We start from the raw sequence: 25,373 nt of genomic DNA on the forward strand, positions 1-25,373 counted from the left end.
AATATTTTTTTAGATTTTTATTGTACTATTTACATTTGGACAGTCTGTCTCCTTCGGCAAGTACACGGCTAATTTAGAGGCCAGTTAATATTTACATATAACACAAAGTTGCAGTCCAAACAAGTATTTAATAAATGCAAAAGCCAAAAGTTTACACAGTGCAGTTGGGAATTGTCAGTACACCTGCACTGTCCAGTAGTAACCAAGGGAAACCATTTGCTCGCTCAACAAGTCACCTACTTGCCCCGACAACAAAGCTGTATCCGCCAGATCAGACATTTGCTTCCCAGTCTTCCTCTGGCTCAGCACTGTGGGAGCACCGGCTGGCCTCTGCGTACCCGCTGTCCTCCACAACATCATGATCCTCTTCTTCTTCAGCGTCTAAAAAATACAAATGAAGGACCAGTGTCACACCCACAGAGGCCATTCAGTTGTCAAATTCATTGGATAAGCAGAAGAGCAGGAAATAAACATTGCAAAGTCAGCTGTGCAATAAGCTGAGCGGTGACTGGGGAAAGTAAGCTTTGTTAACCACTTAAGATACAGTTGACAACTTAAACGAAAATAACTTTTTGTCACATTTGCTTAAATTGGCACTACACACACAAAAGTATTACATGAAACACATAGTAAAAAAAAAAATAATGTCCCTTCGGCTTCTCTGCCTCTAATGGCATGTGCTAGAATCAGACTACAGTGCACCAAAGACAACCAATCAGAGATGAGGAGTCTGTTTCACAGCTCATGAACTGTGGTCAAACTGTTAAACTCGGCAGCACTGATCAAATATGACTCAAGATTCTGTTACTGCATTGCTTACTTATCGCCTCAGATGTTTTCAGAAACATTTTAATGTACAGTTGAATGTTGTTGATGCGGCCACTGTGTTGGAAATAGTCAAGCAACGCACCAAGCACTGCCCACCGACCAGACCAATTTTCTCATTTTACAATTTAACAGCACACAAATTATGTTTCTGAAAACATCTGAGGTGAAAGATAGGCAATACAGTGTCAGAATCTTGAGCCATATTTATCAGCGCTGCCTAGTTTGACGGCTTTACAGGAGCTCACTGGCAGCTGCGTTAGACACTCCTCAGCTCTAGTGGGTAGTTTTCATCTATGTGTGTTAATGCCATTATAAGCAATAAGAGAAGGAGGAGTATTGTTTGTTTCACAGATTTTCTGTCTCATGTAGTTACCAACTACAGCTTTAACCACCAGTACCCATAGTGTAGAAAATGGTTCATAATTATGAAGCATTTCAAAAAGTCAAAATGGTGACATCTGCTGGGCAAACTTTGGTATTGCATTTGTATTGTAGTCAGAATGTAAGTGGCGTTCCTGCTGCTGTCACAACTATACTGCTGTTTTGCTCAGTAAATGTTAGACTATAAAAAGGAAACACTTAAGCAAAGTCTACAGGTCTGCTTGTGGCAGACTGACACGCACATATGTTCAAAACCAGTGTGTCACGTCTCTGATGAGAGTGTAATGAAACGGGCTTTGCTTGTGATTTTTGCCATGTTAACGCGAGGCATCGATATAACCTGCAATGACATCTCTGCTTTGAAAACTGGATAGTCGATCCTACTTCAAGCGGAACATCACCACTGGAGAGGAAACGTATACACAACAAGAAAAGTATTTTTTAAGTCCAGATGAACAGCTTTTTTAGCAGGGTTTCTCGAGTTTAAAGCAAGCTAGAGCCGAGGCTTTTTAAAACTTTTTATTCCACTTGAAATGAAATTCAAGACCAATTTTACAATAACTTAAACAAGGAAAACAACCAACATCAATTACTTAAGGTCAGGGACAATTTTGCCCAAATGTTAATTGCTATTTTGGTTCAGTAAAATTTAGAATATCTGCTTGAAGGGTTTAAAAAAAACCGTAGCATTTGCAGACCTGGAGGAGATGAGGGTAGAACAGAGGTGGAATTACCTGGCCTCTGATGGTGGGTTTTCTCTGTGATTTTTGTGGGATGCAACTGCTTTGAATCTAATTGTGCCATGTTTGAAAAACTTTCTGCATGAAATACATTAAGCCTTGTATGTATCACTTATTACCACAAAATCTTGATTAAATAGCCTTTTTTCTCGCTTAATCTGCACTTCACCATGTTGCCCAGAGTAAGGTGACAGCTAGAAAGAAGACAGTGGATCCTCTGCTCTGAGTATCCTAGCCAGAAACAAAATATGATTGTTGTTGGCTCTGCTTTCCTTTTCTGCCTGATGCAAGAGGCATTTCGCAAATTTTTTTTTTTTTTTGTGAAATTCTACAATGCATCATAAGGGAAAAGCAATTTGTAATATCCTACTTCTCGTGTCTTAGCATTACTAAGTCTTTTGAAAGACTGATTTAAGACATTTTAATACCAATTAAGGCCTTATTTTTAGATTAAGGACTTTTAAGACTTTTAAGGATCAATGGGAACCCTGTCCAAAGTATCTACTGTAGCTTCAGAATCATGATGTATTTGAAACAGGAAACAGGATAGGCAGGCAGGACATTACGTTGGGAGGAATTTGATTTGATTGTTGAATAATGGGCGTCATAACAAACAAACAGGCCGCGACACTGTACACTGACGGAATAGCAGTATCTGTCAGGGAGACAGACGAAGCCCATTGTATGATTCATGTAGTTGCTGAAGCAGTCCACTGTAAAATGCCTTGTGCATATCTGGAGCTGTCACAAATACCACTTTCCTCAAAGTGAATAAATTCTAGCCAGTGGTCCCGTAGCCACGGTGTCTGAATGTAACAGAAAAAAAGTGCAAGGTGGCAAACACCTGAGGACACACTGACGTACCATTGCTACCTATCTAACTAGGTCAGTGCAGTTAAAAGTTGGAGATTGATTGATGGTTGGATGTTGTATTTTTGTTTGAAATATGTTGGTACAAACTTATTTAAGCACACATCATACTTTGTTTTACAGAAAGAAATAATGATGGGATTTTGCTACAAGATTTTCTCTAAATATATTGTTGAAAAGGAGCAAAAAATGACCTGGAATGTGATCTGAAAGGGTTCTAAAGAAATTCTGCCTTTTCATCTCGACTTTAACTTTCACCTCTTATTATAATAAATTTTTCCCTTCTCATGAGAAATCTTTACTTTTTACAGATACAATAAAACAGACATAAAAGTGATCAAATATAACAGTACCTTGTTCCTGGACATTTAGGAGCACAGCAGAGCCGTCCTGGCTCAGCCTAACTTTGGGGTCGTCCATAAGGAAATGGCGGAGATTACTAAGACTTCCACTCAGGGCATTGACTTTGGGGCAGCAGGACCACAGCACAGCCAGAGGTACAGAAACACACCTGCAAGCATACAAAAGATGACAATATGATATGAAATCCTGATGATAGCATTGGTGCCATTTCCAAAAAAAAAAAAATTCAAACAAAAGATCAATGATGACATTTGTGAGAACTGCTGTTCACTAGCAGCTACATGAAAATAGACGTGCACAAATATTGAAATTTAAGGATATAGGAGTTTGGAAGATAACAGTTCCAGATAACAGTAAACTGAGTTGTTATGGTGAAGCATGAAATGTAATGAGACAACTGCAGGACAGGAACATCTTCACAGAAACAAGGCCTGTGTTAGTGATCTGTTTGCCACAAACTGCTTTCTAACTCGCCGTGGCCACATTGTTCCTCCCCATCTTCCTAAAGGAAACACACCTGCGCGATTTGCAAGACTCCTGTCGTCCTAGGCCATTTCTCCAAAACACCTGTTGATCCTCTCCTTCCTGTTGCCCTGACATACCTCGGTCCCACTGCTCCACTGGCGTTTTCACCTCAGATCCACATGCTGCTGTTAAGTACCATACATTTTTTAAAAAAAGAAGCAGAGAAACATGCTGTAAGCATTTAATGTAAAGTTTAAGGGGCCAAGAACATTTTATAAACAGTCATACAAAACACTGATATTCTGGAGAAACTGCTGATACTGAGAAAACACACAAAAGCAACTAAACTAGAATTACCGCAAACCAATCAGTTACAGTTTACATCCATGTCTGTCCAGACTCATATGTAGCTATGACAGTCGACAAAGCTTTAAATATGGATGTTGCTGCAACGTAAATGCTTCACACACATCTTCAATTCAGCAGCACAGACCGTCTGTCCAGTCATTAAAGATGGACACCCAAGATAAGTGTCATCAATTCAGTATCTGACCAAATGTCTCCCCTTATGTTCTGATTTTTGACAATCGCTTTTTTGGCTCTGTTGCTTTCAACATTGGTTTTCATGTTACCAAACGTATACACAACTTCTTTTAAGAATGAAGAACAACTGTAAGATGTTCACCTGTCTGTTTCTCCCCCATCTCAATGTGTCTCTCTGACGCTCCGAAACATTCCTCCCCATCTTCAGCCTGGCGCTGTCTCTCACCAGTCCTCTCCTCCATCCATCTACTCTTCAGCTTTTCTGCCCAATACAACACCTCACTAACCAGGACCCTCCGCAGGATGTTGTTGTCATGCAGACTGGGGTAGTTTACACGATACAGCTAATACACAAACAGGCGAAAAATAGATATAGGTATGATATACAATATCAAATTATCATGGAAACCTGGGTAAGATTTTTACTGCTCCACCACACAAAGGGAGCTTATATATATCGAGTACCTGATGTGCTTGCCTATCATTAACAGTGAATCCATTATTTATCAGTCAAGTGTGGAAATAGTTGGCTTTTCTTGCCTGTAACTGTTTCGTTACACTGAAATCACAGTCTGTCACAATCTTGACTCTGACGGGCTAGTTTACACATCTATAATTCAATTATTTTTTCACTTTGTGTTAATTACAGTTCTCTATTGTTTTTAGAGGGTAGTGAAAGTATCTCAGTACATATGCAGACTATTGAGACTACCCATGTTGTAATTGTCAACAGTCACCAGCAGAGGTCAGCAAAGATCACCACTCACCACTGTCTTATCTGATGATTATGTTCTGGGGCTTATCTGGACATAGGAGTTGTAATACAATATTACTCCTACCATGTCCACAAAAGCTTTACTTCTTCTTTCAAATCTTAAGTCACATTGATGCCGATTGGTGCATACTGAATAAATTAGGTTAATTAATGAACAAAAGCAAAAACCCTACATGAAATTTTAACATCTGTTTGCTGTTTCCATATTCACTAGAGCTTGTAATAAAGGATCTGTCCACTTGTTTATCAATAAATGTTCGTATTAGGTATTCCTTTTCCTTTTTTATTAGGTATAATAAACAGAAAAAAAGTGGTATGACTAAATGAATCTAAATTTTTCTCACTGAGTGAGAGGCACTGTAGGAAGGTTAAATGAAGACTCAAAGCCATGTTCACACAGTCTACTGGATTATATTTCTTCTCAAAGAGCAGGAATTGTGTGAGAACAATTGGAAATTTTGTTATGGGGTTGATGTGTTACTGGTCAACTGCAAATTTACTATGAAATTAGTTAGGGTTATTGTTAATATATGTCAACAGATTTGAGTATACTGTGTTTGGAAAAAGGTACTGAGCTTGTTTGTATTGGAAAATGGATATCTACATTTTTTTAATCGATTGATGGGTTAAGATGATTTGTTGTAGAATTCTTTGAATCGACTGCTATAATATGATATGTTGTGTATTTACGGTCATTAATTTGAAATTTCTGTATCTGCTATAAGTCCATTTTGAAAGCTCACACACTGAATAAGTCTCAGAGATTACAGGTTGTGTCTTTGAGGACTGGGCCAACATGATGCCTGACTCAGGAATGACTGATCTAAAAAGGAGTTCACTCACCAGTGTGTATGAAAACACATCCTCAGCATCATCACCCAACAACATGCTGCAACTCTCACTCCCCCCGAGCCGCTGAAACACACCAATCTGGGAGCAGAAGCCGACCCTCTCCTGCTGACCTGGTGGTGCCTGTCCAACGCCAGTGAACTCCACCTCATAACCATATTCCAAACACACCTTCAGAGCCCTGAGGAGGAATGTAATGTTGAGAAAAAATTCAGTGTAAATCTTTATTGTTCATTAAGGGATACTATGCTCGTTTTCAGGTTGATACATGCATTTTGGGTTTCTACTAGAACATTCTGCATGCTATAACAACACCTGTAGTCATGTCTGAGCGCCTTTAGCGAAATTAAAAAATGGATAAATGATATTAGATCAAATGTTTGTAGCAGTTAAGACCTTACAAATTCAAATTTAAGACTATTTAATGAATTTTCAGGCCTCATTGCTGTAACAATGAATTTAAGACTTTTTATGGACCTGCAGACACCCTGCAGACATGTTCCAGCAGGAATGTGATCTGGAATCGGGGAGACATTTCTGCGACCAAGTTTACATGTTTTTCCTGATGTCTGCATGTCGCTTCATTTAGCAGTGTGGGCTACATAATGTAAACACTTGCAGTAGCATGCCTGGAGCAGGTGACCATATCAAGAAAATGGCAAACCAACATACCAGGACTTGAACTCTGCTCTGGTCCACTCAAACTTATGGTCACTGTGCCTGAAACCTGATAGTCCAGGAAGAAGGGGGTTGAACTCAGAGTTTGGGGTGCTGACAATTACCGCCCCTGGGGACATGTAACCAAACACCACCTCAGAGAAACGCTCCACATCAGCAAGAGTGAGGTGCTCGATGCTGCAGACAGCCAGGGAGGAAACATGGTGATGAATAATGGCACAGGGGGACCCAGAAAAACAGAAAGATGACAACCACACAGACAGAGAGAGAGGCTGAGTAAACATGGGGAATAAGTAGAGAAACAAGAGAGAGAGACAATAATAAATTGAAAAATTATGAAACCAAACAAAATATTACTAGTAGCTGCAAAAGCATGAAAACTTAAAAAGACACTGAACCTAAACAGTCAAACAGACTCTTACAGCTCTATACTGGTCACCAGATCAAATCCTCTGAGGCGGGCGTCTTTTTGTGTGACTGAGCCCTGGTACAGCTCAACGCGCAGCTGATCGTAACTTGGCTGCAGATAGTCAGTTGATACAGGTGCTAACCCATGCCTGAGTGGAAGATAAAAGCAGAAAGTACACATTATCAGTCCATTACTTATCACAAAGACCAAGCTCTTACCCACCAAGCAGGTGGAAAAGAGGTTACTAAAGGCAGTTGGCTTTTTTATTTGTCACATCCAAATGATAAAATGACTACACTTATTAAGCTTGACAATTAAAGGTTCTGTATGCGATATTCGAAGCATTAATTTAGCAGTAAACCACTGTTTGTTGCATAAAGATATAGTGGAGCGATGGTACCCGGAGCAGAGAATGAAATCATGCTACCTCTGTGTGCTGTGATCTGAGCCTCTCCGGGGTTTGTTGTAGTAAGCAGTAGTCTCTCCCCTGGTTAATACAGTTTGCTGCATCAGCACTGTTGCCATCTTTAAGCACTGTTTATGGATTTAGCACTGTTAGCTTCTAGATTCCAGCTCAGTCACCTCCATGTTAAGAGCCGTGTGCACACAGAAACTCGTACGCCCTGAATTTCACGTGGAAAAATGTTTTGCAGTCGCTCAAAATTATTTTACATATTTTAGAACATCTGATATTCTGGAAAAGACACTACTAATATTTCATTTGGACCTGAGACTTGAAAAGTTAAAAAAAAAAACAGTACTGTAGGTGAAGGTATTTTTTTGTTGTTGTTGTTTTCTTCTGGAAGGTTTCACTTGTGGTGCACAAGTCCAGACTAACCTAAGCTTTCAGTCAGTTAACTGATTTAATGGTAAATGGGCCCCTAACCCTTTAGCACAGGGATATGATCATGATGTGTTATCGTTATCCTGGGTTGAAGCTAGGCCTGGGCGGTATAACAAAATTTTCATATCACGTTTGTTTTTAGAAATCATATCGGTTTCACGGTATTTAACAGTATTGTGCTCAGGTTCAGCTCACTTGACATGCTGCTGTGTTGTGCTATGGCCTATTCAAGTGCTGGAATTTGTTATTTACGTGACAACGCCTGAACGCAACACAGGCTCTGCTCTATTAGTGCCGTGCTGGGTTATAATTGTCTCGTACTCGGGTCGGCTTCGGTCAGGAAAATGCGGCCCGAGCCGTGCTCTATTGTGCTCACCTGTGTGTGTGTGTGTGTGTGTGTGTGTGTGTGTGTGTGTGTGTGTGTGTGCGCGCGCGCACATTTCTGTGTGTGTGCGCACATCGGAGCGAAACACCGCCATGCGCGATACAGAGAGCAGAGGAGAATTGTAAACGCGTGACGATGTAGAGACAGAAATGACATGCTATCATGTAAATAAGATAAATAACATAAGGCTATTTAGTTTGTGTAATAAAAGGACAAGGTATAGACCTGTTCTATAGGCCTGGATGCATCTGTAGCGCCAAATAATACAACGGTAGTTTCTAAAAGAGCTAAGACGAGAAAAAAAAAAAAGCAGCAGCGGTGCGCCACTGCTAGCTGCATATAGGGGAAACACTGTTCTTTTTGGTATGAGTTCTTCTGGGTCATCGTGTTCTTCTTCAGCAACGTGTACAGTTGCGTCGCTTTCAGGACTCTCTCCAGCAGCCATTCTCGCCTCTAAACTTTTCTCTATGCTCTCACTCTTGCTGGCTCTAGCACGCCTGTGGTGTTCAGCAGTGAAATGGGTCCCTGCTGAAACACTTTCCCGCCGCACACCTTCTGGACGTTGTTTGGGTTATTCACCGGTATTGCGGTACATGAAAAATTCATATCATGATGAAAATAAATACCGGTTTTCGGTACGAACCGGTATACTGCACAGTCCTAGTTGAAGCATTGCATAACATCCAGAAAAGAGTTTTTGCAGAATGTTATGATGTCACAGTGAAGCTGACCTTTAACCTTTTGGATATAAAATGTCATCACATCATATTAGATGTTTGTGTGCAATTATGAAATAATTAGCGTAAGAATTCTTGAGTTATGACAAAAAAACAAACATGTTTTGTGAGGTCACAGTGACCTTTGACCAAATTTTCATCAATTCATTACTAAGTCCAAATGGACATTTGTGCCAAATTAGAGGAAATTCCATCATGGTGTTCTTGAGATATCGCATTCACAACAATGAGATGGACGCAGGTACATAGTGACCTTGACCTTTGACTACCAAAATCTAATAAGTTCATCTTCAAGTCAAGTAGACATTTGTGCCAAATTTAAAGACATTGCCTCAAGGTATTTTTGAGATATCTCACTCACAAGAATGGGACAGACAGATGGAAAACCTAAAGCATAATGCCTCCGGTCAAGGCCATTGCCAGTGCAGAAGTTAAAAAAACAAAATTTGTTATTGGAGTTTTCTGATATGGATATTGTGAAATATGTAAAAGTTAGTTGCATTGATCATAAATCTGACTATTTTATGTAACTTTTCATACATCTAGGGCTGCAAATATTTTTTGTTTTCAATATTGATGTTTTTTGCAGATCAAGCCATTAGTCATTTAATCTTTGCAATGTCAAGAGGACAGTGAAAATGCCCCTAACATGCTCTAGTGATTGGACAGTCCAGAGCCAAACATTGTTAAAAAATACCTTTTGTAAAAAGATCCTTTAGATTCACATTTTAAAAGCTATACCTAGTGAATATTTGCCATTTTTGCCTGATTAAACAACTGAAACGATAAACTAATTATCAACACCACTGCTGATTATCTTTTTGGTGATAAACTCATTGATTAATTGATTAATTTCTTCAGCTCTGCATACATCAGCCATATTACACCATGTAGCAAGTATTCATTCTTTGATTTACCTTTGATTTTAAAAACATACATACATCTTTTTTTTCACTATGGCACCTCTGATGTCCACTCCAACCAGCAGTTCAATTTCACGGTGAAACTTCAGTTTTTGGAGAAGGCTGCACTCACTGCATCCCAAGTCGACCACCTGAAAGGAGGGGGGAAATACGATGATTTATGCTAATGAATAAAAGCTAGAGTAGTGGGCTTAATGCTATTAACTTCATTTAACACAAAGTAACATTACATCCACTTGACACAACATTTACATTAAACTTATAGCATTATAAACGATATTTTGGACACCAAATATTTTAAAACTGGAAGGACTACAAATGAACACCTCTTTTGCTGGTGGGCCTTGAATGCACATATGGTGGAACCACCCCAAAAAAATGCCACACTGAATCTGGAAAACCAGGAACTTGGGTTTACAATTAAAATGTCTTCAGTAGTAAGCTGTAACGTTACACAGATTATTCTTGATTAGGAAGTGATCAGATGTCCTAAAAAGGCAGCAACATGTGCCAGTTGTTGAAGGGGGATACTTTTACTGGCAGACTACTTTTAGGGCTATCCCCCATTTGCTGGGACAACAGAGACTTCTCCATGATCACCAAGGTCATTAGGCATGATCTTAAGTACACCCAAGATAAATATTTGATAGTAGGGCATGATTTGTGCATTACAGTGAGGGGATAGCCTAAATTTTGTAGCAAGTTGAAAATGCAGTCTGAAAGACTGTTTCAATAGCAAACTCTAGTTGATAATATTACATTACATGACATATACATTAAACAATACACGTCGCTTCTTTACAGGTAAATTAATGCAGGCCCACTTTCACTGGATGCACGCGCGCTCCCGCGGGCCAAACTGCCAGGGGCACACTTCCTATCAGTGGGTAACGTTAGCTACCTTAGCACGACACCTGCTAGTCTTACCTAGCTAAAGTTAGCTACCGCGGTTACCCTAACAAACTTCAAATAAATGTTGACTTTCAAGTTGAGTCAAATATGTTTCCCACTAAGACCTCAGCTAATTTTCTACGGTTTGTTCCTCTTCACAAAGTTCAAGTTAACATTGCAAAGAACCCAGAGCATCATGAAGAACGTTTTGCAAACGTTTCTTTAACAAACGTTGGTTTTGAATTTAGAGCGATAAATTTGTTTCTAAGATGGTTGTTACCTTTTTGGTTTTGTTCCTCTTGACAAAGTCGATGACAAACTGATGTCTCTGCCTGTGAAGCGGTGGACTGAACATCGGCTCCATCTTTGCCGTTTATTCAACCAACGTCTGCAGCCCCGCCGGACAGCAGAGGGCGCTGTAATTACTGAGTGTTGACTTTTTTTTTCTTTTTTTTTTAAATCTTGAGTTATTCTGAGAAAAAGAAATAAAACTTACTCAAGACAAATTTGTGCAAATAAGATGATGGTGATCCTTAAACTGTAAAAATATGATGACCCCCTGTCTTTTCCTCTAAGGCCGGCTGGAGGTCAAACTGAGGTCCCTGTAGCCTAATGCTGCATTCACGTGCCCCTCCGATGTTCCAATTCCCCGGGTTGGGGAGTGTTCTTCTGACTTTGTAGTTTTCATGAGCTTTAAGTCGTAATGTGGAAACAACATGGACGCTACAAACAAGATGTGTTGTATTTTATTGCTGAGAGCATTTAAACAACATGTTGATGACAATTTTAAGTTTTATATGACAAATTGATTTTGTCCCAGAATTGTTGCTGCACCAGTGCGCCCAATGTACAAGGCTGTTGCTGCAGCGGCCGGGTTCAACAAAAGCAATCAGTAACACCTGTGCTGCACCACTCCTGCAACAGGAGATTTCAATATCAAGTAAAGGAGACATTATAGAGACAAGAACCATACGCAGACAAAAACAACTAAACAATAGAGAAAACAATATAACAAATAGAAGACTGAATACATAATACTAAAATAAAAGGGTGAAGACACTGCACAAACATCAGGCAGGTCGTCATAAAATGCAGTACCTAAAACCCTTATAAAATAGACCTAAAACAGATCTGCAAAAATCCATATTATAACATAGCACTCATATCATACGGATTACTGTTAATTTATCATGTTGATCTGTTCTGTACGACATCTATTGCACGTCTGTCCGTCCTGGAAGAGGGATCCCTCCTCAGTTGCTCTTCCTGAGCTTTCTACCGTTTTTTCCCCCGTTAAAGGGGTTTTTTGGGGAGTTTTTCCTTATCCGCTGTGAGGGTCCAAAGGACAGAGGGATGTTGTATGCTGTAAAGCCCTGTGAGACAAATTGTGATTTGTGATATTGGGCTTTATAAATAAAATTGATTGATTGAATTGATATCGAAAATCAACATTTAAGCCCTTTGAGTGTAGAGAGTCAACAACCTTGTACCCGTGAAAGTGCACTGGAATGGCAGTTCAACTTACCACCTGTGAACTAGCACCAGATCAATATACTCCCAGTTACGCACACAGCCTTCTAAACAACAATGGCAGCCCCCATGGATGCGGTGCTGATGCAGGTGATACACGGTGAGAAATAGCTCTAATGTTAACGTTAAATCTGCTAATGTTAACGCATTATTGGCAGCCACTCAACAGCTAGTTTCCAGTGCAGTCCAGTTTTTTTTTCAATACTTATAAATCAATACAAAAAACGTTTCCAAACACACAGATAATGTAAAATAAAAAGTATAATAGCATCTGTGACCTTATGCACCATTTCTCCTCCTCTGTTTCGCACAAATACGCAAGAAACTGGCACCTTTGGCGATAGAAGTGATCATAAACAAACATAAACCCTGCATGGTCCGCCATGTTGGTTTGACAATTTGGCGTGACTTGCCTTGAACTCTATGAAGTCATGAGTCGTGACTTGAAGTGGTGACTTACGGGCTCAGAAACTTGCCTGGAATGCAGCATTAATATCACCAGCAGGAGGCAGTGTGGCGCAGACGCATTTTTTTTTTCCTAGAATGGGAAGGCATGGCTCACCCTACTCTCTCTCTGACTGGTTAGTAGTCATTGCCTTTTTTTGGCTGGATTGGTTAGGTTTAGGCATAAGGAATGAGATTGGTTAGGGTTAGTGTAAGAATGTCAGGGTAAGTCAATTGGAGGCAGAGTAAGGCAGAGTAGGGCGGGTCTTGCCTTCGCCATCCTAGGAAAAAAAACACTTGCGTGGCGCAGTGCTTCCCCCCGCTGACCCTCTTCTTCGGCGGTCTCTCTTGTTTCCTCATTCCACGGAGCAAAGCTGCATCAATCCGAAGTACCTGTCGCTTATGTCTTCATTTCTCCAGTTTTCTATTTTGAAGTTTTTAAACTTGCATAACTGCATACACACGTTGTCAAACATCTAAAATGAGTGATCAAGGGTTGCTGGTGCATTTGTATGGGTTTTCCGACCAGTAGGGCAGAAAGTGTTTTTCCTTGTTCTTTTAATGTGACCTAAGATGGCGCTGGCCGTAAACTTTTCATTGAGATGAATGCAAGACGTAAACGTGGTCTTGGTTTTGGCTCCAGCACATTTCACTTGGGGTTCACTAATATTTCATTGATGTGACTGTTTAAACTATATGTTGATATTGCAGTTTTGATGCATTCCTAAATATGTTTAACACCCTAAAAGGTTACTTTGCAAGTCTTCAGGTCATATGTCTTCTAAACTGACATGCAATTGTCATTACAAGCAACTTTCTCTTTTTTTTTCAATTTTACACCAAATATGAGTTTAAATAAGGAAACATGTAAGGACCTGCAAATTCTACATTTCTTCATATTGTTTCCTTGTTGTGAACTAAACTTGAACACAGCTCAGTTTGGGCGGCAGTAGCTCAGTCCATAGGGATTTGGGTTGGGAACCGGGGGGTCGCCGATTCAAATCCCTATCCAGACCAAATATGGAGCATGGACTGGTAGCTGGAGAGGTGCCAGTTCACTTCCTGGGCACTGCCAAGGTGCCCTTGAGCAAGGCACTGAATCCTCAACTGCTCGGGGTGCCTGTGCACGGGCAGCCCCCTCACTCTGACATCTCTCCATTTAATGCATGTACAGGTCCTGTTTTGTGTGTGTATTTCGGGCCTGTGTGTCCATATGTATATGACAACGGAGTGAAAAATTGAATTTCCCCTATGGGACTAATAAAGTATATAAAATTAAAATCAAATTTTTTATACTGAATGATTCCGAATTAATAGAGAAGTATTTTTATTGCAAGGGCAGAATGTGTATGTTTTCTATAAAAGTAAAGGAAAAAAGATAACTATAATCAGCGTAGGTAATTTGTTTTATTTCTGATATTTTGAATTGTATAAGAAATATATTTTAGCATGTGTGCAAATAAATTCCACGAAGTGAAGCTGCATAGAATTGAAGTACCTGTTGCCTGTGTCGTTCTTATCTCCTGTTTTCTACAGCAATCTTATCTGTATATAAGTTCTTAGTCTGAGACCTGTTAACAGTTATTTTAACTTATAGTTAAAATGTATATTTTTCTGGGTTTTGCCCATAAACCACTTTTTGGATGCTTTTAAGTTGGTTGTGTGCGGAGTCACTGACTTTAATTCTGCCTCAGCTCAAATTAATTAAAATACTCACTGAGAGCCTACAAATGATTTTTGGAGTTGTAAAAGTTTGCGAAGAATAATTTGTGCTTTATTTTATTTATTTATTTTTATCATAGATCATGTACAAAAAATAAAGTCAAACAATGAGGAGAGACACTTTGAGACATGGAACAGATTTAGATGTGACCTCAATTAGCTGCACTGCACCACATACACATAAATTCAGTACTGATTAACTCACAAATGCCTAAGAGAATTTATATTCCCTAAACTGAGATGTCATTATACAGCTTACTATGGGCCATGTTGCATCGCAGTTTGTTCACACCTTTATGATAGTTAATGAGGTTTCAAACCACAGGGGCATTTCTCCAATCAAAGGTGCGAGAAAAACACTGTTTAACATTAACACATCATTTGTTCCCCTCATCAAAACATGATGTAAACAGGGAACGTTGTATCCTCAAAACTGTATGGGCTGTTTTGGTGTGTTGGCTCACTTATTCCAAAATTGCATCACAGGGCCAAAACCATGGATCAAAACAAAGGGAAGTGGACAACAGACCATAGTGCACATTTGTTCTGCCTTATTAAGTTAATTTTGTAACATTTGAAACCTCACTTTGATGTACACTTTGAACACATGGTACACCAGTGCTGTCTGCCACAGTTTCATTTATAACATTGCCATTTACAAAGACTCAGAATTTAATGTAACCATGCCCAATATACAAATGTCACACACAGAACCTACTTTTGTGAGCCAATGTGAAGTTTAAAAGGCACTCAATGCACCAGTCAAGTTTCTCTTACAGTTATCATTCATGTCTGTGAAAACATGGATGCTTCACATACACATCTCATTCTTGAGATACTGCATTCACGAAAATGGGACAAATGGACATACGAATGTAAGGACAGCTGGCCTAACAACTCAAAAAAACAATGCCTCAGCTACAGCTATCGCCAGCATGGAGGCATAAACAATCTCCTTTTTTTGATTTATCGTAATGATTCTACAGCTGGTTGGGCCCAGGTGTGTTGCGCGAGACCCAAAGAAGCGCAGTGTTGAGAGTGAAGTTGTTTGGATGAGTGTTCTTGAGAAACCTGCAAGCAGCACCACAACAGGCCAAGCAGTTAAAGTTCCTGTTCTGAAAAGGCAGGTGTTGAATGGGCACTGCACTAGTTAAATAAAAGGTCAAATGTAATTGAGTGTCTTTTATTTAACTAAACTAACAGTGGGAAAATCTGATCAATACATCTTTGCTGACATTAAAGCAAGCAGCAGTTGAATTTTTTTATTGTCTCCTTTAATTATTTCTTTTTTATTTGTAGGATTATTTTTTGTGAAATTGTAAATTTTACAAAATGGGAAATTGTAATTTTATATCCACACGAGTTACTGATATAGGGTTCTGGTTCATGCTATAAATTATCACACTCTGTGACTCATTTCTGTGGAATTTCAACAAAACAAATTAAAATACAAGGACGCTATATGGTTGCTTATGCAAGATCACAGGTAGCCTACAGTAAAAGCATAAAGCAGTCACTGCTGTTTCGCAGTATCTATTTGTCCCTTTGCATAATTAGCACCATTGTCAAAAAAGTAAGAAATGAATGAAGAGTGTCATTCATTGGGAAAATGTAAAAAAAAAAAAAAAAGACATGTTACAGATACAGATATTGCTTGTTTATTCTTTGAGTACCACCTCTATGAAACCGTCAAATTTCAACTTGTAAGATGGCAGAACATAAGTTCAACAACCAGCAGAATTTCATATAATATTGGCAGCTCTTACAACAAATGATGAGAGAGATAAGCAGAATCGAATCATTTATTTTTCATTTATTTATTATTTGAGGAGGAGACATTAACCTGGATATGAGGCAGGAGTAGTGCTCTTTACTGGACTCATTTTGAGGGAAAAAAAGAGACCTCCGACATTTTTTTCCCTCAAAATGACTGCCACATCTAAGATACAAATTTTTATTTTTAAATTTTGATCAGTTATTTGATGTTTTACGCACCGAATGTGGGACAAACTGGAGCACCCGGAGAAAACCCGTACCACCAAAGGAAAACAACACACAAACTCAGGAAGGCTAGGACCAGGAATCAAATCCTCACCTTCTAGCTGTTGACCACTAAGGTGACCCTGAGAGCTTAAGTCCTGCCCCACATCTAGGAAACCCCTGCTCCATTTGTGTTTCCTTTTGTGATGAAGGGCAGAGGCCAGTGGTGGAGATGGCAACCTGGATGTGAGGCAGGATTAGAGCTCTTTATTGCATTTATTTTGAAGGAAAAAAAGAGATCCAAGACAAAATTTTCCTTCCAAATAAATATGCGTCTTCAGATATTTTTCTTTTTCTGTGAGTCATTTAATAGATGTTTATACTCACTGATTGTGGGACAAACGCGGAGCACCCGCAGAAAACCTGTAAGACACACAACATTTTACTTACGTAACACCACCCCTATCTCTAGGCCTGCAGACGCTGGAGATGGCCCTTCCTACGGAGGAGAAGAACCTGCAGATGGTATTTTGACTTCTGTCTGGTGACATCAGATGACCATGGAAACAGGAGCCAACAACATTTTCAGTGTCTGGTTCCTGTAAAGTCATGGTGATTAGCACATTTTTTGCACTGCCCCACCTTTTTACACAGGTCCTGGAAAATGGCCTTGTCAAGGTTTTTTAAACATTTTGCCAGACACTTTGTCAGTTTCCAATGGTTTGCACTCCTCAATGACGATGAGCTCTTCTAACTGTGTCTGCGGCAGTGACTCAGTGCCCACGATAGCGAGCGCTGTCTTTTCACTATGGCTGACAACCTGAGTGTTCAGCCACCAGCTCATCAGTCCCATGCAGGAAACGCCATACTTGGTCTTTAGTTTTGCTAAAATATGATGCACTAGTGCTATAACAGAGTGCTTAGTAAAAAAAAAAAAAGACTTAATCTTACGCTCTGTTCCTTTCTTTAAGTCCTGTTTCTGTTTAGAGAGTGGACTTGGGCCTGCAACAACTGTCTCTTCGGAACTCTCCATTTCAGACAATGACATAACAATCAAGTCTGCAACAATTGTAATATCCAGAGAGCTTTCAGAGTCCAGCAGGTCATACTCATGGTCCAGTAAGTCATCTAAAAGAGCTTCATTGATGGAATTCATCACTATCCTAAGCAGATTTTCAACGTCTGCTGCCGCTTCTGGTGTCAGCTGGGAGGTAGTCTGATTTCTCTGCCTACTGGCCCGAGGTGAGAAGATGGTTTTTGTCTTAGCTGTGAATGCCTTTAACATTTTGCAGGCATGATCAATCAAGGCATTAAGCCTGCAAGGAGGAGTGATGCACTGATGAATTACAGGCTCTGCAGTGGACATAGTGGTGGAGAGTGCAGATTTGACACTTTCTGCAACCTCTGTCATGATCAAGCCCGTCAAACATTTGAAGCTTGTGCCTCTGCAAACCCAGTGGAGAGTGTGTCGCACAGACTGGACTTAACACCCTCCTCAAGTTGTATTTCTACTCCTACACGTCAAAATGGCTTCTGCCACAGTTCTAATTATGTCCCTAAGCAGATCTGCCATCCCGACTTTTGTTGCATCGTCAGGGGAACCTCTTTTCAACAATTCCCATTGTTCAACTGTAATTTTTTTTAAATGGGAATCAATAAGTTTGATAACAAGGAATTTTACCTCTAATACCCGCAATGTCTCCTCTGTCTGTACTGTTCCTGGTCATATTTATATGATTCTTGTTTTAAAACGAGTTAGTTAGAAACATTAAAAAGGCCAACCATTAGCTTAGTACGCTAGCTAACTGCAGCTGATGAAATCTAGCAACAGGTGTAATTTCGGCAGCAAATATTGATGGTTGCTGGCTACAAGTGAGAAAGCTGCTTTTGTCTACGTCTGTTTGAAATCAAGGACCTGTTGTTTTGGAAATTATTAAGAAGTTTGATGTTAAAAGTCAAGTGTGTAGGATTAAGTGGCATCTAGCAGTGAGGATGCAGATTACAATTTACTGAAACGTCTCCTGTGTGTAGGGGAGAAAAGTTAGGACGATTCCAAGGGCCCCTAACTGACAGGGGCTCCAAAAAATAGGTAGAAATTAATATAAAATTATTAAACCATTAAGAATTTTTATTTTATTTTTTTCAAATATAGTAATAAAATGAATGATCTCTTTGTTTTTACTTGTTTTTGGCAGTAAAAGTTAAATATCCCCATTGACCAAAAAGTAAACATCCATATTGACTGACCACCCCCCTGTATCTGCATGAAATGGTTTGGTCTGCCTTAGCTCACTGATGGTGCCTAGTAGCAGTCAGCAGTTGCGCTAGAATGCTACAGTCATCATCATGCCAGCTGGTACTAAAAGAAAATCCGGTTTTCACAAACGGAAAGAGAGAAAGGAGAGAGAGGAGAGGCAAAAGAAAGGGTGTCAATATGTGAGCCAGTGTTTTTCCAAGAAAGGTGGGTAGCCTATAGTCTGTAAGTAGTAGAAATGAACCTGTTAGAGTGAAACCTGTCCATAGTGAAATAAGCTAGCTACAGACTAGTGTTAGCCTACATTTCACTCCTTTTTAACCTACATTTAATCAGGGCAGGTAAATGCTTAGCAAGATATTCATATTAAATCAGTTGTCCCTGCCCCTTTTACCAGACTCAACAACAGATGAGTCAGAAGCAGCAGCCCTGTCTCCCCATAACTTTACCCCTCCTCGTCCCAATGAAGAAGGTGAGCAACATTGTGTTGAATGACATGCCAGTTAGCATCATTGCAGGGAGTCTGTGGCAATTTCTCTGTCTCTCTTCAAACTAATTATTTTTCCACATAATGATTATTATGAAACAAAAACAGCCTCCAACTGTCTGTACTGGATGCTGGACAGTTGGAAACATTAAGTAGCCCAACTCAGCCTGTATTAAAGGTACAGGCAATATTTAAATAATCTAGTTAGATGCTTTCATTTAGATTGAATTATGGCCGTTAAATGACATCTATAGATACAGACTTTGTTATTCCCATGAAGGGCAATTTATTTGAGCAGTTTGCACACACACACACACACACACACACACACACACAAAAACCAAAACAACAACAACAACAACAAACAAACGTATCTAATGTATGTAATCTAGTGGTGGTGATACAGAATTTAAGGTAATCTGGGTCAATGTAAGTCTGTAGGATTTAGTGTCGTTCATTTATTGGTATCAAAAATCTGCTTTTTTTATTATCTGCATTGAATTGCATACTGTATGCAGACTGTTGCATGTACAACTCACTAGCAGTAAATATTGTACTGGTAGTATTGAGCTACAAGAAGCAAGACAGTTGCAAGCCTTCAAAGGTAGAGTTATGTAAAGCTTTTAATGGGTCAGTTAGGTCCTAGAGATGTGGTGACAACAGCTGTGCAGGGGGGGCCCAATGTGATTTTTTTTCATGGGGCCCAAAATTCCTGGCGGCGCCCCTGTGTAGGAGAACAACCTGGTTTGCGTGGAAACATTAATGGCCCTATCAACAGGCCTCAACCCTCCCATCTTCAAAGTTCAGCCTAAGAGCAAAGACAAAGAAAAAAAGCATTAAAATGGGCAGTTGGTCAGTCACATAAGATAAGTACATTAAAATATAATCCCTAGGCAAAAGCACCCAGCACTGCAAGAAAACAAAGAGAAAAAGACAATTACCCAAAAACTCCTTGATGTATTTGATGCTAATTGAAGGAGGGTGTCAGGAGTATTACCTTGACGGTCATGAAAAAGAGTTAAATCAGCTCTCACTAATGGCAGGACCAGACATTCACCTCATCCAAACCAGGGAATGTGCTGGCCATCAAGGGAAAATCTGGCATACGACATTAAAACATCAATACATTTTAGAGGCCACATGCAAGAAACCAAACCATAGCAATCAAACAAACAAAAGAACACAGCTTGAATGTACCCTCCAACAACTCACCACAGCAATAAGGAGCAGTGACTTTGCAGCCTGAGGATTTGCTGGGTGTATAGGGTAGCATGAATGAGCTACACCTGGAGCCCATTCAACCCTAATCAGGCCTTCTTAAGGTGGACTGACCTTTTACGGTGACCCAGCCAACCATACTACATTATTTTAAGTGTTTATCCACTAATAACATAAGCCCCTTTTACATTGCCAGTTCAAAGCGGGAATATCGTGCCATTTTGCTGCCTTGCTGTTCTGTATATAATGTATGATTGTGAAATGGAGGTACAGAGTTGTGTTGCCTTTGAGCTGGCAATGGAGGTAGTGACAGTGCAGAAATGGTGTCTGTATAAACAGGGTGGGATCATGGCCGGAACAGGTGTGACATTTTGATTATGCGAGTGACCCACTGTGAAAGATTTAAAAAGTGGCTGCTAGCAGCTAGCGGCTAACTCAGTAAAGGAGAAGAGCAGCCATAAATGTCTGTAAACTGGGAAAACAATGAGATCTTGGAACTCCATACCCTCCGAGCAGAGGACAAGATCATCCACCATATAACATTGTTTATTGTTTATAAAGCACTGCTGACACGTATGTTTTATGTCACACTAGAGGCCGACGCTGTTGTGATTGACATGTCACAGCTGTGTTTGGACCTCTGCCACATGTTTTAGAGAGGCCTTCACAAAACCAGTGAATCTGAGAATGAAGGAAGCGCGCCAGGCCTACATCGGTGCAGTAGTTGTTACCAAGGTGTAAATCACTTCCAAAATTCAAACCCTTAATTGCTACCATTGGGCAACAGCGGCCAGATCCAGGTGGAGTCAGGCTTTTTGATGTTCTGATCTTTAATTTCTGTTTTGTTGTTGTATATATTGTTGTTCATTTGGTTGATAACCTGCTGTTAGTTAACAACTCCTTATGACAGGTCGCCATTACCACAGTCTTCACACACACGTGTTAGCGCAGCTACTTTGTTAGAGCATACAGTGTGTTTGATCCCACTGGACGCCATCTTGTGTGTACTTTAAAGGAGCACATGGGGCCAGCAGTTATATGACCATTGTCTTGCTCTAATCTCCTGCCTCACTCTTATCAGTACCTGGTGACATGTTTGCGTCCGCCATTTTAGGTCTGTGGTAACGTGATCCCCCAGGAGGCCACGTCCACCATTTTCTCTCAAACTTTCCGCGTCACTCTTATCTGTACCTGGTGTGACGTGTTCCTGTCCGCCATTTTAGGTGTGTGGTAACGTGACCCATAGATATCATATACAGTAGATACCTTGTTGACGGCTTTGGCCCGTTTCAGCGATGTGTCAACGTCGCCGCGATCTTGGGGAGGTCACGGCTGGCTGGCTCGTACTGTTGTGTATGGAGATAAGTCTTCAGCAAACTTGGCGTGCTCACTCAAAAGTCTCAAAGTGTAATTGTAATTGTATATGTGTAAATATATATATATACATATATATATATATATATATATATGTAAGAAACTTTGTAAATATATTTTGGTCTGTCTTTTGATATTGTATTGTATTTTGTGCTTCAAGATTTTCTATTATTCTATTTTTTTGTATTATATTTAGACTTCAATGTATCACTGAGGTTGCATTTATGAATGATCCATATTTGTATTGTTTTAAATGTTAATCTGAACCAGCTGGTTTCTGTTAAAAAGGACACACGCCCACAAACCATTTAACACTGAGGACGGCTATGAGCTGAAACGTGTCCGTTCGACTGCTGCTGTGCAATCCACTATATTAAAACGTATTATACTTATTAGTGAGTGCTGTCGGGTTTTTCTGCCTTGCTGTAATTTTTTGGACCGGCACCCAATTACACTTTGAAACTTACGAGTGAGGGTTAGGAGTGAGGGCTAGGAAGTTTAGCACCTACCACACCTGTGGATGAAGTATCTGGGGACTGTGCTCAACACATTCAGGCCACTCTGTCAAAACACAGAGGATAGCCCTGCAGCAAGCAGTTTGCAAACTGCAGCTTGGTGCTACGGTGATGGTGCTAACCATAATGCGGGTGCTTGGATTCATGGCAGCAGCCCATCTGGTGGTACAGTCAGGGGCGATTGCGCATGTGGCACCTGCAGAGGGGGTTTGCTTGACCTTCAATTAGATGCTAAGAAGCACAAGTAACACTTGGTTTCCATTCCTTCCTCAGTATGGGACAACCTGAGATACTGGGGGTCTCCACAACTATTGCAGGGAACACAGCTGGGACGAGTGACCTCCTACGTCGCAGTGTTCACAGATGCATCCCTGACAGGGTGGGGAGGGACCTGCCTGGGGAGAGCATAAGGTGGTGTGTGGCCTCTGATGGAGGTCTGACACTTCAACCTTCCCAAGCTACAGGCAGTGTATCGGGTTTTTCAACACTTCAGGGAAAACACATGTTGGTGAACACCAACAACTACACCGCAGTTGCCTACATCAACAGGCAGGAAGGAGTTCAGTCTGCTGCCCTGTTTAGGATAGTGGAGAGCCTGTGGCTGTGGGCCTCAGAACACTTGTTGTTTCTGAAGGCTCTTCACATTCCCACACTGGAAAACAGGGGTGCCAACCTCATGTCAAGGACTTGTCCCCTACCAGATGAGTGGAGGCTTCAGCCTGAGGTGGTGAGACAGATCTGGACTGGGGTCGGGAAAGCAAAAGTGTATCTGTAGTGCCAGGGAGAACCACGGCGGGCAGTAGGTGTGGTGTTGACTGGTGAACAGATACACTTCTGCTTTCCCGAACCAAATCCAGATCTGTCTCACCACCTCAGGGTGAAGCCTCTACTCATCTGGTAGGGGACAAGTCCTTGACATGAGGTTGGCACCCCTGTTTTCCAGTGCGGGAACGTGAAGAGCCTTCAGAAACAACAAGTGTTCTGAGGCCCACAGCCACAGGCTCTCCACTATCCTAAACAGGGCAGCAGACTGAACTCCTTCCTGCCTGTTGATGTAGGCAACTGCGGTGTAGTTATCGGTGTTCACCAACATGTGCTTTCCCTGAAGTGTTGAAAAACCCGATACACTGCCTGTAGCTTGGGAAGGTTGAAGTGTCAGACCTCCATCAGAGGCCACACACCACCTTATGCTCTCCCCAGGCAGGTCCCTCCCCACCCTGTCAGGGATGCATCTGTGAACACTGCGACGTAGGAGGTCACTCGTCCCAGCTGTGTTCCCTGCAATAATTGTGGAGACCCCCAGTATCTCAGGTTGTCCCAGACTGAGGAGGGAATGGAAACCAAGTGTTGCTTGTGCTTCTTAGTATCTAATTGAAGGTCAAGCAAACCCCCTCTGCAGGTGCCGCATGCGCAGTCGCCCCCGACTGTACCACCGAATGGGCTGCTGCCATGAATCCAAGCACCCACATTAGGGTTAGCACCATCACCGTAGCACCAAGCTGCAGTTTGCAAATTGCTTGCTGCAGGGCTATCCTCTGTGTTTTGACAGAGTGGCCTGAATGTGTTGAGCACAGTCCCCAGATACTTCATCCACAGGTGTGGTAGGTGCTGAACTTCCTAGCCCTCACTCCTAACCCTCACTCGAAAGTTTCAAAGTGTAATTGGGTGCCGGTCCAAAAAATTACAGCAAAGCAGAAAAACCCGACAGCACTCACTAATAAGTATAATACTTTTTAATATAGTGGATTGCACAGCAGTAGTCGAACGGACGGGTTTCAGCTCATAGCCGTCCTCAGCGTTAAATGGTTTGTGGGCGTGTGTCCTTTTTAACAGAAAAGACAGAATATCCACTTTGCATCAGATCAGAGACGAAGAGGAATATATGAACTCAATGTTCGCTGCTGCCACGTCATCCACAGCTGAGCAGATCTTAAATGACTCCGTCGTCATCGTGGGTAAATCCACTGTATCTACTTCCACTGATGATCTGGATACGACTGTCCCCGCTGCTGCTTCCATTGATGTTGTCCAGTCCGCTGACCCCTGGATTCACCAGGGAGCCAGGCCGAAGGTCCGACCTGGGCTTGAATCCACTCCCGGTCAGTGGATTGTTGCCGGCAGAGGTAAACATGGAGGAAAACTTCTTCATTGCCCTCCACCACATACGGCCCATGGGATGCCCACCTTTAACATGTTCTCCAGCCTCGAGGAACAGGACCCCCCTCCGCCCCCATCCGCTCAGGCTTTAGAGTCTGTCGATCCATCTCCAGCACTTCTTCGCCCACCGATCATGTCCAGTCGTTCCGCCTCTCCTGTTGTCGGCTCTCAACGCCGCACCTCAGCAGAAATTTACTTCACTCCCTGCCCTAAAAACAGCTCTCCGATTCGGCCTCTGTCAGCGCCACCTCAGATCCAGCCCCCTGGGGAGCTACATGGAGTCGTCGCTGGGGGGCCAGTCCCCCCGGTAGATGGCCTCACAGCTCCGGCACCATCTGACCGGACCCTCTTGCTGGCCGCGACTGCCGCTGCTGCCACCGTGGGCCAGCACAGCAATCGTCGGGGTATGACTCCCTCTTCTGTGGACACCACTCACCCCCCTTCCACTCTTCGTTCCTACCACGCTGATAATCGGCGACTCTGTAATTAGAAATGTCCATTTTTTCAACGCCACCACCATCTGTCTTCCCGGTGCCACAATTCCCGACATCCTAAAAAAGCTCCAGAATATTCTGCATTCACTCCCGGCCTCCATAAATCGCTTCATTATACATGGGGGAATTAACGATTCCTCTCGGCGGCATTCGGAGCTGACCAAGGTTCACTTCTCCAACCTCTTTAAATTTCTAAAACAATCCGGAAAATCCATTTTTATCTTTGGTCCAACTGCCCCACTGTCTCAAGGCAAAGAACTTTTCAGCAGAGTCTTATATCTCAGCCACTGGCTACAATCCGCATGCAGGTCTCACGGTGTAACTTTCATTGAAAACTTTAATCTCTTCTGGAATCGCACCTCTCCTCAAGACCGACGGCATTCACCCAAACAATCAGGGCTCCCAGCTGTTAACAATCAACATTCAACTCGCCGTGCAATACGCCCCACGTGAATGACTGTTTTCATCTGACGTCACACACACACCTAGCCCCCCCTCCTCTCCTCAATGTGCTGTT

General features: G+C 41.4%; 1 protein-coding gene across 1 annotated transcript; it reads right to left on the bottom strand.

The window, feature by feature from the left end:
• Positions 1-102: 102 nt before the first annotated feature.
• henmt1 (HEN methyltransferase 1) lies at positions 103-11,045 on the bottom strand. The gene is made up of 9 exons (XM_050055410.1): positions 10,962-11,045; positions 9,809-9,921; positions 6,915-7,049; positions 6,487-6,669; positions 5,809-5,995; positions 4,333-4,534; positions 3,700-3,832; positions 3,173-3,330; positions 103-381 (listed from the first exon to the last, which is right to left on the bottom strand). Exons 1-9 carry the CDS (start codon positions 11,043-11,045, stop codon positions 272-274), a joined length of 1,305 nt encoding a protein of 434 aa, XP_049911367.1. The 3' UTR covers positions 103-271.
• Positions 11,046-25,373: the final 14,328 nt, after the last annotated feature.

The sequence above is a fragment of the Epinephelus moara genome, chromosome 10 (assembly GCF_006386435.1).
Source record: "Epinephelus moara isolate mb chromosome 10, YSFRI_EMoa_1.0, whole genome shotgun sequence".
In the NCBI taxonomy this organism is placed as follows: Eukaryota; Metazoa; Chordata; class Actinopteri; order Perciformes; family Serranidae; genus Epinephelus; species Epinephelus moara.

Excerpts from the sequence above, each read along its gene's own strand:
- henmt1 (XM_050055410.1), bottom strand. The coding sequence starts at position 11,045 with ATGGAGCCGATGTTCAGTCCACCGCTTCACAGGCAGAGACATCAGTTT. Across the intron at positions 9,922-10,961 it reads AGAGGAACAAAACCAAAAAG|GTGGTCGACTTGGGATGCAG; the intron begins GTAACAACCATC and ends CCCTCCTTTCAG. Across the intron at positions 382-3,172 it reads CCTAAATGTCCAGGAACAAG|ACGCTGAAGAAGAAGAGGAT; the intron begins GTACTGTTATAT and ends TGTATTTTTTAG.